The following is a 12,416-nucleotide window of genomic DNA, read 5'->3' as shown; positions in this document are numbered from 1 at the left end:
TGCAACAGCTATCTTCTACAGTTAATAAAGACTTACTAGGCTTCTAACCCCTATTATAGAAGGTTTTTTTAATTATTATTATTCTCTTTTATTTTCATTAACTGTAAAAAGTATAATATTATGTAGTGCCAGTCAGTACCTTAATGTTTCAAAAGTGGTTTTTGCATGTACTTCATTCACGTGGTAGTTTAACAGCAGCTGACATTGAGAATAAAGAAGGAAGTATACAAAAATCAGGAGTGATCTCTTCTATAGTCCATAAAGTATTGTCAATGTGCACCTCAAAAGTTCCTTGAGGAGACGTTTATATACATAATTACAACAGTGAAGTTTTGCTGCAGTGGAAATTCTATCCATCGGAGTCATGAATGCCCTTGAAACACAAGCTGGTCTGTTTATGGCCTTTTCCTTTGTCCTTCTACCTATTCAGACTGCAAACCACACTGAAATGCTACTGAAGTACGCAAGAAGCAACACTAAAAAGCTAATTTCAACTTCTTACTGTTTCAGGATGATGCTCATTACTGGGAACTTCTCTTTACATATCCAAACTCTCCTCACATCCTTTGCATTGCAGTAAAGTGGTTCTCTCTGGAGTAATAGTCTGTAAGTTGTACGGCAGCTTCCCTTTTTACATAGCTTGAAGATGTCCTTTTTGATTCCATGAGAATTACAGGAAGCTGTCCTCAACCAGATCTGAGGAATCTATTCCAATGTCATCCATTATGTCAATGTCCTCAATGGTCTCATCCTCTCTCTTGATAAAGGTAGAGCTGCTGGAACCAGTCTCAATAGCACTTTCTTCAGATGTTTGGGAACTGTAAGAGACAAAACACTTAGGAACTATACACTGAGTAATAAACATAGTACAAGTCTCGGCACAGACTTTCTAACAACTTGGTAATCTTAGAAACCTGTGTCTCAAGATAGACATCTTGTATGAGAAAGTCACCAAAGGATAATTAATTGTCTTTGAATTTAAGTGAGCAAGTTCATAACTCTTTCTTGAGGACACCTTCTGCAAACTCATTCAGTCAGTATTTATGGAAGAAATAGTTGGCTTTAAAGAAGCCCCCAACAGAACAATGAGGTGTTGATGACAGCTGTCCAATTTAAAAAGTTGGGGAAAGTCAGGTAACTGGAAAGCTTGGGGAAAGATGGCAAAACATAAAGAGACCGTAAGTGCTTAGAGAGACTCCTTCCCCCAGTCAGTAGTGATGTCAGTCCTACATCTCTTGCTTATAATCCAAAAGGTCCACAATTTTGCTTCCTATGATTGCTTTATTATAAACTAAGTATAAATTAATGCTATTGAAAATGTTACTAGCCAGCTAAACCTAGATTTGGCCACACTCATTTACATCAAGCACAGTATTTATTTAGATTGATCAGATTCCATGAAAAGGAGCCCACCTAAAGACTTCAGGCACTCTGCCATCCAAACCCCCACATAAGAACACCTGGAGCAGCTTGACCCCTTCTATGAGTACCAGAAGGCCTCACATACAGTAAATCACTCACATACCTTAAAATCCTGCTTCAAGCCATTTATCTTTGACGAAAACAAATGGGCTTTCAAGTGTGTGCAGGTCAATCTATTTGTGCTATCCTGTATCTAGCTGGAAAGTGAGTTCTAAAGAGTGTCAGAGGGAACATCCTAACACCTACCCCATTTCTTTGGCAGCACAGCTGAGGAAGAGGGTGGTCCTTCACATAACTAGGTTCTAGTCCACAATGAAGGTCTGGCTTGATGGACTGCCCAATTGAAATCACTGTAACTAGTCATATAGAGCCCACTCTTGTTCTGTAGGTTGTCTCAGTGATGCCAATTGAGCTATTTTTAGAGTAAGGTACTATTCAATAAAACTAAGGGCATCAGAAACTGGGCCAGAATTGGGTGGTACAAGAAAATGTGGTCAGTGAGATAGTCTCTGGCATATAACAAACTGAAAACAGCATCTACCTGTGCCTGTTTCTTTTGCCAAGCTCATCTTCAGATACAGGGTCAATGTCAGGCAGAGGGATGATGTATCCACTGTCAGCACTCAGCCTCTGCTCATCAAATCCGCTCTCCCTATCCTTGAGTTTGTCTTCATTCTTGTAGGTGACACCGATATAGGTGTTGTCACAGTCCCCTCTCATGCGTGTGACAGCTGGGTGGTCACTTTTCAGGAAGTCCAGATGAATCTTTTCATAGCTCTGAAAATTTTCATTTTAAAATGTTATATGATGCACTACAATGAGGCCTCAATTATTCAGTCACCTTCTGCAGCTAGCTATGCCTCATGAACTAAAAGAAAAAGAATGATACTACCCTGTAAGCAGGTACAGTGCTAGTGCCTGAGGCTTTGATGTCTGAGCACCTGGGTTACCAGGATCCCAGCATGAGATGTCCCAGGGACTGGCAACCCACATGCTATGGCTGGCTCTGTCCCACCCACTGGATCCAGCCTGGCCTGGGTGGTATGGGAATCACACAACATGTGACTGCACCTAGCAACTGGTCTCCTCTGCAGCCACCTTCTCCTAAACCTTCCCTTCTGCTCTCTCATGCCTGTGCTTAACCTCACTGCAGAGAAGCTAGGTATGTTCAGTGAGGTAAGTACAGGAAGCTTTAGCTCTCCAGGGGATGGAGATTTATAGCCCACAGTAGGAAGCTGGGTCACAAGTTTGAGTCCATAGCAGCAAAAAGTTGCTGACCTCTAAAATAGACTATTACAGTAGCATAACTAAAGTAGGGCAACTGGGGCAGCAGCCCTGGGTGCTGCTATTGTTGGGGAGGGGTGCAAAAGAAGGTATTGCCACAGCAGCAGCCAGCACATCAGGAACCAGTGCTGCCCCAGGTGCTGCATGGCTGCCCTGGGTGCAGGGCCGCACTGCTAATATTAGAAAGATGTCTATGTTTCTTTTCAAAGTAGTGCCTATATGCATTACATGTGTGTATTTTGGCGCACTAGCACCTGTGTGCAGGCAAATTATGGCATCTTTTGATTGGCACTTGTAAAGCATATAGGGAGATGTTAAATTCAGTGAGCACTTAGGCCATGAGATTGATTACCACTTAAGTGTTAGGTCACACCTATACAGTAAGTTTACTGTGCCTGGCAATGGTGCCCTCAAGCATGCTGTGCTATTCTACATATACTGCATCCTAAAATGGAAGCTATGTTGCTGCAATTATATGGTTCCTTGGGCAGGCTAATTAGAAAAGAAAAGAAATAAAGGAGACTCAGTTAGAGGAGCCTTGGCATGAAGGATTAAAGTATGAACAGAGAGGGTTTGTGGATGCTGAGTGGGATTATACATACAGGTCAACTGATATCTTTTTTTCTTTTTAAGGATTCTTGCATTTCCTTAAAGAAAATCTATAAAATAGGTAAAACCATCTCTTTGGTGATCAGAAGGATTCAGATGTATTGATGCCTGTTGAAAATGGATACTGTTCTCAAGTAATATTGTAAAACTAGTCTCTATCAACAACATTCATGTTTTCATAACTGTTTACTCTATCTGAATCATTTAATTCACACACACAAATTGCTCATTGCTCAGGTTGTCTGAATAGCAGTTACAACCCTTCCGGTACAGACAAAATACAATGAAAATTCCAAAAGGCAAACCTTCTTGTACTCTCCAGGCAATAGACACTCAACAATTTCACTCAAATGGTAAAAAGAAGGTCTTTTTTCTGGTTCACTGTTCCAACACTTCACCATGATCTCATACCTGAAAATAAGGTGGAATCCAGTTTAACCAGCTGCAAGTTGCAATAAATAGCCAACAAAGTGATGAAAAATAAAATAAATTATTATTTTAGTCCAAATTAGGAGAGAGGAAAAAAGCATACATACACTTCATTGGTGGCATGGTCAGGTTTTGCCATTCGGTAGCCACTTTTTATCTTGTTATAGAAAGTAGAATCAACCATCATTCCAGGGTAAGGTGTGCCACCTAATGGTCAAAACAACAATACAAATGCACCAACAGTGAGGAGTGACTCTTACATTGTTTATTTGAATACTTGTAGTGTTATAATCACAGAATCACTGGGTACCTTTACCCAATGTATTCTAATTGGATTAGATCTAATTAATCAAGTCTGTTCCAGATTCGAATTAGAACTCTCCAGCATCACCACAGCATCACGTGTATAAGCCCCCACAGGTTTAAAAATGACTGCTGGAGTGCTTTAACTAAAATTTGTTGAAGGAGCTTTAAACTGTCCTGCAACCATTTTTAAACCTGTGGTAGCTTAATACATGTGATACTTTGACATTTTAATTAGACTAGCTCTCCAGAAACGACTCTAATTAAAACACCCTCCCCTGCTTGAGTAGGCGCATTTATAGGCACCCATAGAGAAGTAGGGCTGGAAGGAATGTCTGGAAGTCATCTAATCCAAGGCCCTGCCTGAGGTAGAATCTTCCCTATCTAAACCATCCTATACAAATCCATTGTCTAACCTCCTAGCAAAACTGTACACGACCCAAACATGACACAAGACATAACACCCTAATCTGCCACAGGCAAAGCAGAGGGACCATGGCAGCCAACATCCTGCTGCTGCAAAAGTTATTAAAATATGGTCAAGAAATACCAGAAAGAGGGCCATAACCCTGCTACCGAGAAAAGCAAGAAAACCTACAGTCCATACCAATCAAAAATTGCTTTCTGACCCCTAATGTGGCAATCAGTCTCAAGTCCCTCCAGCAAGGAACCTCCAGGTTTTAGTCCCAGCAAGAACATTGGCACACCCCAGTCAAAATCCTCAGCCTTGTCTACAGCCACAATCCAATGCTTCTGAGAAAGGTTTAAAAAAACCCTGACACATGTAGCAGCAGGAGGGGTAAAAAATTCCTCCAAGCCCCATGCATCCACCAGCAAAATCCAGAAACATGGGAAATACCCATAGTAGAACACTGGCATAACTATGCCTAGAACATCCCTGACCAGTGGCTGTTCAACCTTTTCTTGAACACCTCATGATGGAGAATCCACAACTTGCCTAGGCAGTCTATTCCCTGGCCTCACTATTCTAACAGTGAAGAGGTTTTTCCTGATACTTGCCTTGCAAGCCTTTTATCATTTTTCTCACCTGCCTCTGAATTCTCTCTAACTTTTCCATATCCTGTTTAAAATATTGAGCTTAAAACTGCACACAATATTTTAGATGAGATCTAACAAGTGCTGAGTAGAGAGACACTATCAGCTCCTGTGTCTTGCATCTGTTGATGTATCCCATAACTGCATTTGCCTTTTGCATGGCTGCATCACACTGCAGACTTGTATATGAAAAAACATATATATAATTAAACCCCAAACAGACAGTTATGAAACAGCATATATTTTCTGGTGGGCATTTGAAAAGCTGGACATGAAAGTTGGATCAGGGAAGGCTTCCTAATTAAGGCATCTCATTAATATTCTTGAAATGGATTTTTTTTATATTTTGAAGAGTGCTAAGAATGTCTTTTATATGAAGGATAGGGAGGCTAAACTAGATATCAGAAAACCATTAACAATGTTCTGAATTTATTACTACTGTGCTGTATATTATTCATTTAAATTTTGTGATGCAACAAGAGCTAAGGATTAATTGCTGCTTTAAAACTGCAAATAAATATAAATATGTTATCATACATACACATATAGGCCATGTCCAGACAAGTGTGGCCATGTAGTATGTGATACCACAGGCACATCTGCAGCACCACATACCACACGTTCAGTTGTTCTCACACTGCAAGGGAGCAGCACGGAGGGTTTTTTGGACCCCTGGATATCCAGGGGTCAGAAAAACCTGTGGAGAAAAAAAGCAGAGTAGTGCACACAGGGGCAGCACTGGCTGCTCAAGAGTGGAGCTGGACCATTTGGAACCACGCTGCAGCTGCCAGCCAGGCTCTGCGTGGCAGAATTGCTGCTGCTGCAGCCCCAGGAGGCCCCCAGGACATCAGGTAGGGCTGCTGGGGCCAGCCCAGTGATAGCCCCAGCCTCCCCTACTGCCCCCAGGGTAACTTACCACACACCAGATGGCATGTGGCATAAGCGTTCCCCAGGGACAACTAGCAGCAGTGCAAGGTGCACCGCCACTAGTTTCCCCAGGGAACCAAATGTCCACATCACATGTGGACATGGCCATAATGAGCATTTTCTTTAACTCCCAACAAAGATTTATGGCAGACCACAGCGGTTTGACTTAATTACTGGCAATATTATTTGTTACTTGTAAGGCACCAAAATGGCATCAGATCTAGGTTCTAAAAATTGACAGGAGGATACTAGAAAGGATCCATTATTTATATAGCATATATAACAGTATACATATTTATCAGTAGAATGCTCATTCTTTTTAATGGCTTTAGACTTGATTGATGCTTTGATACAAATTTATGTTTTCTATATAGTTATGTCTATATAAATACTTGGACTTGACCTTAAGTTGACTCTAAGGCTAGGGACAGACATTCAAAAAGCCTGAGTCTGAATTGATTCAATCTTTGCAGGTTAGTTTAACCTGGCTAGGCTAAATCAGTTTGTAACTGCTGAGACATCCCAGACATGCCGGCTAAAGCAGCCCTCCCTTCCCTTCAACAACACTGAGCAGGGGGGGTGGGGCATGGCAAGGGCAAGGCAGGATGCTCCCATTATCCCAGCAGGGAATTAATAACTGTGTTTATCACCCCTAACTCAGTGCTTATCACCCCATGAAGAAAATAACAGATTACCAGCTACCTGTTGATTCTGCCTTTTTTCCCATCTGCTACAGCAGGGACCATAGCCAGCATGTGGTCTGCTAGCTAATACACAGACACCTCTCAGCAAGGCAGAGGGAAGAGGGGAGGGGAATTCCTGCTTAGCAGGGAGTGGTGAGGGAGTTGTGGGGGAGCAGCCTGCAGTCTCTGCTGAAGGTCCAGCCAGGGAGCAGAGGGGAGAGGCCAGCTCTGCTGTGAAGCAGGGAACTCCACCCAACCCAGAGAGCATGCCAGGATGCTGGGGGTGTCTGGTGCTGGGACAGACATTGCATAAACTGGTTTGACCCAAATTAGTTATGCCTGACACTACATTCAACCAGGTTTATCTCAAACTGGTTTCAGCCATTTTCAGTTTATGTGCACTGAACATCTGTTCTGTTACAGGTTTAAACCAGTTTCTGATCACTTAAACTGGTTTATTTGTAATGTCTGACCCTAGCCTAAAGCTCATGTTCGCTAACTGTCTGTACTATAAACTGTGTTTCTTAACTCCCAGCAACAGTTCCTGCCAATTGTGGAAGCCTCAAATACAGGAAGACCACAAGCAACAATCCCACAATTCTTTGTTTCTCACTTCCAGCCCTTTTGCACCTCACTTCTTTTTACTGGCTGTAAATAAAGATAAGCACAGATGGAGCATCTAGCTCAATAAGGACTTTGATCCCAGTAATATATATAATATAAATAACTAACAATAATTAACCACAGGTATTTTATCAATACTGTAGGGTTTACAGTACTTTAAGGCATTACAAACTCAATAAGCTTAATTATTGCATATAAGGAAGTCCTTATAGTACATACCAAGAGAAAATATTTCCCACAGTAGAATGCCATAAGACCAGACATCACTTAATGTTGTGTACAGATTGTCAAAAATGCTCTCAGGTGCCATCCATTTCACTGGAAGAAATGTCTAAAAAAAAAACCCCATTAATCATTAAATTCTCCTCAGCACACTGGATGATCTGTCTGATAGCATGAACAAGGTTTTCTATAATAAGTAGACATTTGCTAAAATGGTTAGTAATTATTTTTCTTCAAATAAACATGAAATGATTATGAGATGAACTGCTTCCTCCTCATAAAATCTAATCCAAGGATTTGATTTGCTAGTTTATTAGCAAATGACCCAGCTGATTAAGGACATGATATAAGAAGTCACTGACTGATATGGTATGCTGTATGTATCACAGTGACAATCCCTTAGTAATTTAACCAGTCACAGAGCTTGCCAATGAAAATTTCAGCCTGAAAAACTCTAGATGAGTCCAAGGACTTTTCATCATTCCAGAAGACTAAGTTATGTGAATTAATGAACTGAAGAAAAATCATTCCCAGAGTTTTCATCCAACTATCAATTAGTGTAACCAAATGTTGAGCAGAAGAATTATAAATGGCATTTTAAGCTGACACTTATCACCTCTAAACTAAAAAGATTAAGAAGTACATACACTGCCTTTGGAAACATAGTTGGAATCGTGCATGATGTCCCTAGCCAGACCAAAGTCACAGATCTTCACAATTTTTCCTTGAGCTAGAAGGACGTTACGAGCTGCCAAGTCACGGTGCACACACTGCATGAAAAGAAAATAAATCATTTTAGAGATACAAATTCCCATGAGAGCCCTTTTCCTTAAGAATGCACAACTCCCTCCCTGAAAAGGCGTAGACTTGTTAACCTACTGGGGCCAATATAAATTGGGCCTCCTATTGTGAAGCTATTTGCAAAGGACAACTGGTGGGGGAGGGTAGTTCTTGTTTGCCATACACACCTGACTGGCAGTTGCTGTAGGACATAATGGGAGAAGAGTGCTGCTGCCTTTGTTTTGTATATCCCATTTATCCTTTTTTTCAAGTTAATGGCAAAAGTGCCTAGAACCCTAAAAAGGCCTTTCCTTTTAGCTGTGTCTCTCAATCCAAAAAAAATAAATGCATGCTTTGAAACTAGGCCAGTGCTACCCAACATTTTGGCCCATGGGCCAGATGAGAACTGCAAGGTGGATTCGCAGGCCAGATACAGTGTGTGGGCCCTATCTAAAGTAACAGCAGCTGAGGGCCCAGCACCACATCGGGCCCACTGTGCCTGCCCCAGCCCCAGCCTCAACCTTGTTTGTGGCAGATTGGGCCCCACTGCCCCAGTCCTACCTTCTCTGCAAGCTACATGGGAAGAAGGCCATGTCATCTGACTCTCAAGGCTTAGAAATGTGGCAGTGGGAAAGTGGTGGCAGCCTTAATTGCCACTGATCCCTTGCCACCAAATTTCTGGACCATTCAGGATCCCCACAGGCTGGATCACAAGGCTCTGAGTGTTGGAACTGGCCCTCAGGCCAGAGGTTGAAGACCCCTGAACTAGGCCATGCCTGTTGTATTCCTCAGGGACACTTACATTTTTAGAAGCCAAGAACTCCATTCCCCGTGCAACTTGATAGGTGAAGCTCAGTAAGTCCAGTAGGCTGAGGCCTTCAGAACTGTCATCAGAAAGTAGGTTCTTGACTTCAGATTCTGTTAAAAAAAGGTAAAAATGTGCTTGCATTATAAACATTTCTTAAAGTTGTGAAAAAAATGTCCAATTCTTTCTACTTTCTGTGAGGCTCAGTTAATGACTTTAACAGAGTATCATGGGCCAAGACGGTCTTCTCAGAGTAACTAACTCCTGTGTATGTTTGTATTAGTTGCTGACACATACCACATTCTTTTTTAAAAAGAAATTTCCAGTACCAAATATAAGGTTTGTTTTTTTCTGTATATAATTTTTCCCAGAGGATTATAGCAAAATGCTAAATTTAAAAAAAGCTGTCAGCATATTACATGGGTTGCTTTTTCCTATTCAATTTGTGGTTAAAATGAAATACTGATTTAGAGATGGTAACTTCATTACTTTTTTTTGTACATGTATGTACCTTTTTTACCATTAACTTTTGCTGAGCACTGTTATGCTTCTCAGCAAGCATTCACTGGGACATGTCCAATACTATCAAAAAAAGGTCAGGAATTCTATGGCAAGAGTTCTTCATTTTTATGAAAAATGACAGCAAAATGCAGACTAAATCCAGTCATTCATTCAGCCATGCTAACCTAGATCAAAGCAACAGTGCATTAGTCTACCATCTAATTCTGGATCTGGATATGATTTAGGTCCCAATGCCAGAAGTGATCAAGACTATTTCGGAAGCAATGCATTTAGTTGCTGAGAAAAGGGATAGGGAATGGGACATTTTCATTGCCCTCGTTACATAATGCAGGAAAGTATTTGGGAGTGTTCTCTATTTGGAAAGTGTCAGTTAAAGCGAAATGTAAATGGAAACAGAAAAAGATAGATTATTGTTATTATTACTTGGTCCTATTGCTCAAAAATTTGCAAAATACATAAACGTAACAAAAAACTGTTGCCATGAAAGACTCTGTGAATACCTTCATGCCATGCAGCGTAGCCACTCATACTTCACAGCAACAACAAAAACAAAACTCTATCCATTCTGCTCCTGATGGAGCACAAGCTCCTATCATTAAATTTAAACAGTATAAGCCTTACATGACACAGGTGAGAAAGTCCAGTGCCATGAGGAGGACACAGATAATATGTGTGTTTCTGTAGCAATGTGTTTTTAATAACAATGAATACAAAAGAGAGAGTTCTTAGTTACCTGACATGGATTTCTTCTTGTATGAAGCAGGTCGATCATACATAGATCTCTGGATATCAGAATATTTAGAACCCTCCTTCCTTTCCAGCATGGGCACATACTGGGTTGTATCAGCTTGTTTCATGTCCATGTATTCTCCATTGTTTTCAAAGGATAAAATTACATAACTGAAATATAAACAAGCATTGCCCAGTAGATACATTAATATTTCACATGACATCTTCAATCAATTTCTGGATGGTGGTTCGCTCTAAACCCATAATTTCTCTTCTCTTCATTTTGCTCTGAAGTATAAAAGTATAAAAGCTCACATATGGTAATAAATATTACAGTTGATAAAAGTATTCCAGCCAGCCAGCCAGGTTTCATAGAATCTATTCTGCTGTGTGAACCCATATTCTCCTAAATATTTCCTATTCACACAAGTCAATGAGGTATTTACATGGGTGACAATTCCTGGAATCTCTCTATGTAAAGTTTATGAATTCTGATTAATTTTATGAAATTGTGTAGAGACTCATATATTGTTTTCAGGTGGTAGGAGCTAAAGAACAAATAAAAGAAGGTATTAACTTTAGTGCTGGGACTCTGCCCAAAGAGTGTTCATGTAAAGGAAGGTGTTTGCCCTTGGAGACCCAGTGCTAGTAAGTGGTCTAAAAGGTTGGAAGGGTCAGAGAATGGAAAATACCAAGAGAACAAAAAAGCAGTCAGAAATTGTTCATGTTTAAAAGATTATAATAACACACAGAAGCAAAAAATAATACGGTGGGTGAAAGAAGCACATTGATCATTTTTTGTTATAGAAGGGTGCAGTGTTCACAGTAGGGGTGCTACTATGAAGAGCCACCTGCCTCAGTGTGCCAGGCCTAAAACCATGCTTTGGGAGTCTCCCACAGAGGTCCTACAGCCAGCTGTCCCGCTTCCTGAAGAACACCCACAAGCCTGGAGTAATGCTGCCACCACCTGGGCACTGGTCCCTGGTAGGGCTCTGGGCAGCCCAGGGCACACAGACCCTGCAACCCTTGGAAGCAATTTGCCCACAGTAATATTTCTGGGTTCTTTTTTCAGCCTGAAGTATCCAAAGATAGCACCAGGTAACTGAGGGAAAATAAAAAGACAAACTGGCCAAGCTGGAAGTAAAAGCCTTCCTCTCTCTCTACCCACAGTAGCACAGCAAGGCACGCTGTAACTCAATACCTTTATTGATAAGGGGCGGGGGAGTGGGGGGGTTAGAACAAGGAAATCAGAATACACTTTGAGCAAACATAAGGAATGTGAGTCTTTTGCAGGTACAGTAAAAGCCGTGTTATCCAGCACCTTACAAGCTAGCATGCTCTACTAACCGGCATGCTGGCTTGTAAAGTAAAGCAAAACTGGAAGTGCCCACCATGGCATTTCCAGTTTCTCTGAGCCCGCACAGCCCGAGGCAAAGCAGCCTGGGCTGCCAAGCCCCAATGGCCCAGGGGCATAACAGGCTGCACGGGGCCCGCCTCCCTGTCCCATGGGGCTCCCAGGGCCCGTGGAACGGTCAGCGATGCCATGGGAGGGGCAGCGATGCCCCAGATGCGGTGGGAGAAGCGGCAGCCCAAACAGGCAAAGACGCCTGTTTGGGCCGCTCAATTAACCAGCGTATTTTGTTATCCGGCATCCCGTTTCCGGGGGATGCCAGATAACAGAGCTTTTACTGTAATTGGACCCGTAATCCTTTTAAGACATGACTGGCCTAAACATAATTCCTAACTCCTGGCCACTTTCCAGGGGTTTACTTACAGAAAATCACAGGGGCATCTTGCTCATGGTGTTCCAAAATGCCTGCCACCAGGAAGAGGACACTCCCATCTCCCCCTAGGAATTTATCTGACCAGGTCATCTGATTGACCAGCCTGTACTAAGAAGAAAACCAGGAGATAGAGGGGTCACCTGGGTTGGCCCAAGTGAGGGGTAGAGAGAGGGGGAGAGGATTTCTTCACAAAGGTTACTTTGTGAATTCAGAAATAGTTGAGGAAAAAGGAAGATG

General features: G+C 41.8%; 1 protein-coding gene across 1 annotated transcript in view; it reads right to left on the bottom strand.

Moving 5' to 3' along the window:
* Nucleotides 1-311: 311 nt before the first annotated feature.
* Nucleotides 312-12,416, bottom strand: part of PDGFRA (platelet derived growth factor receptor alpha) — a 54,622-nt gene continuing 42,517 nt past the window's right edge. The window contains exons 16-23 of the mRNA XM_019526254.1: nucleotides 10,400-10,566; nucleotides 9,142-9,257; nucleotides 8,207-8,329; nucleotides 7,557-7,668; nucleotides 3,852-3,951; nucleotides 3,621-3,726; nucleotides 1,964-2,199; nucleotides 312-818 (exon numbers count right to left, since the gene is read on the bottom strand). Coding sequence (XP_019381799.1) covers nucleotides 671-818; nucleotides 1,964-2,199; nucleotides 3,621-3,726; nucleotides 3,852-3,951; nucleotides 7,557-7,668; nucleotides 8,207-8,329; nucleotides 9,142-9,257; nucleotides 10,400-10,566 — 1,108 coding nt within the window. The 3' untranslated portion in view covers nucleotides 312-670. The remainder of the gene's footprint in view (nucleotides 819-1,963; nucleotides 2,200-3,620; nucleotides 3,727-3,851; nucleotides 3,952-7,556; nucleotides 7,669-8,206; nucleotides 8,330-9,141; nucleotides 9,258-10,399; nucleotides 10,567-12,416) is intronic.

This window comes from Gavialis gangeticus, unplaced genomic scaffold, assembly GCF_001723915.1.
Source record: "Gavialis gangeticus isolate Ggan-Ray unplaced genomic scaffold, GavGan_comp1, whole genome shotgun sequence".
Classification (NCBI taxonomy): domain Eukaryota; kingdom Metazoa; phylum Chordata; order Crocodylia; family Gavialidae; genus Gavialis; species Gavialis gangeticus.
The sequence above is the reverse complement of the archived record's forward strand: the minus strand, read 5'-3'. Positions and strand labels throughout refer to the sequence as shown.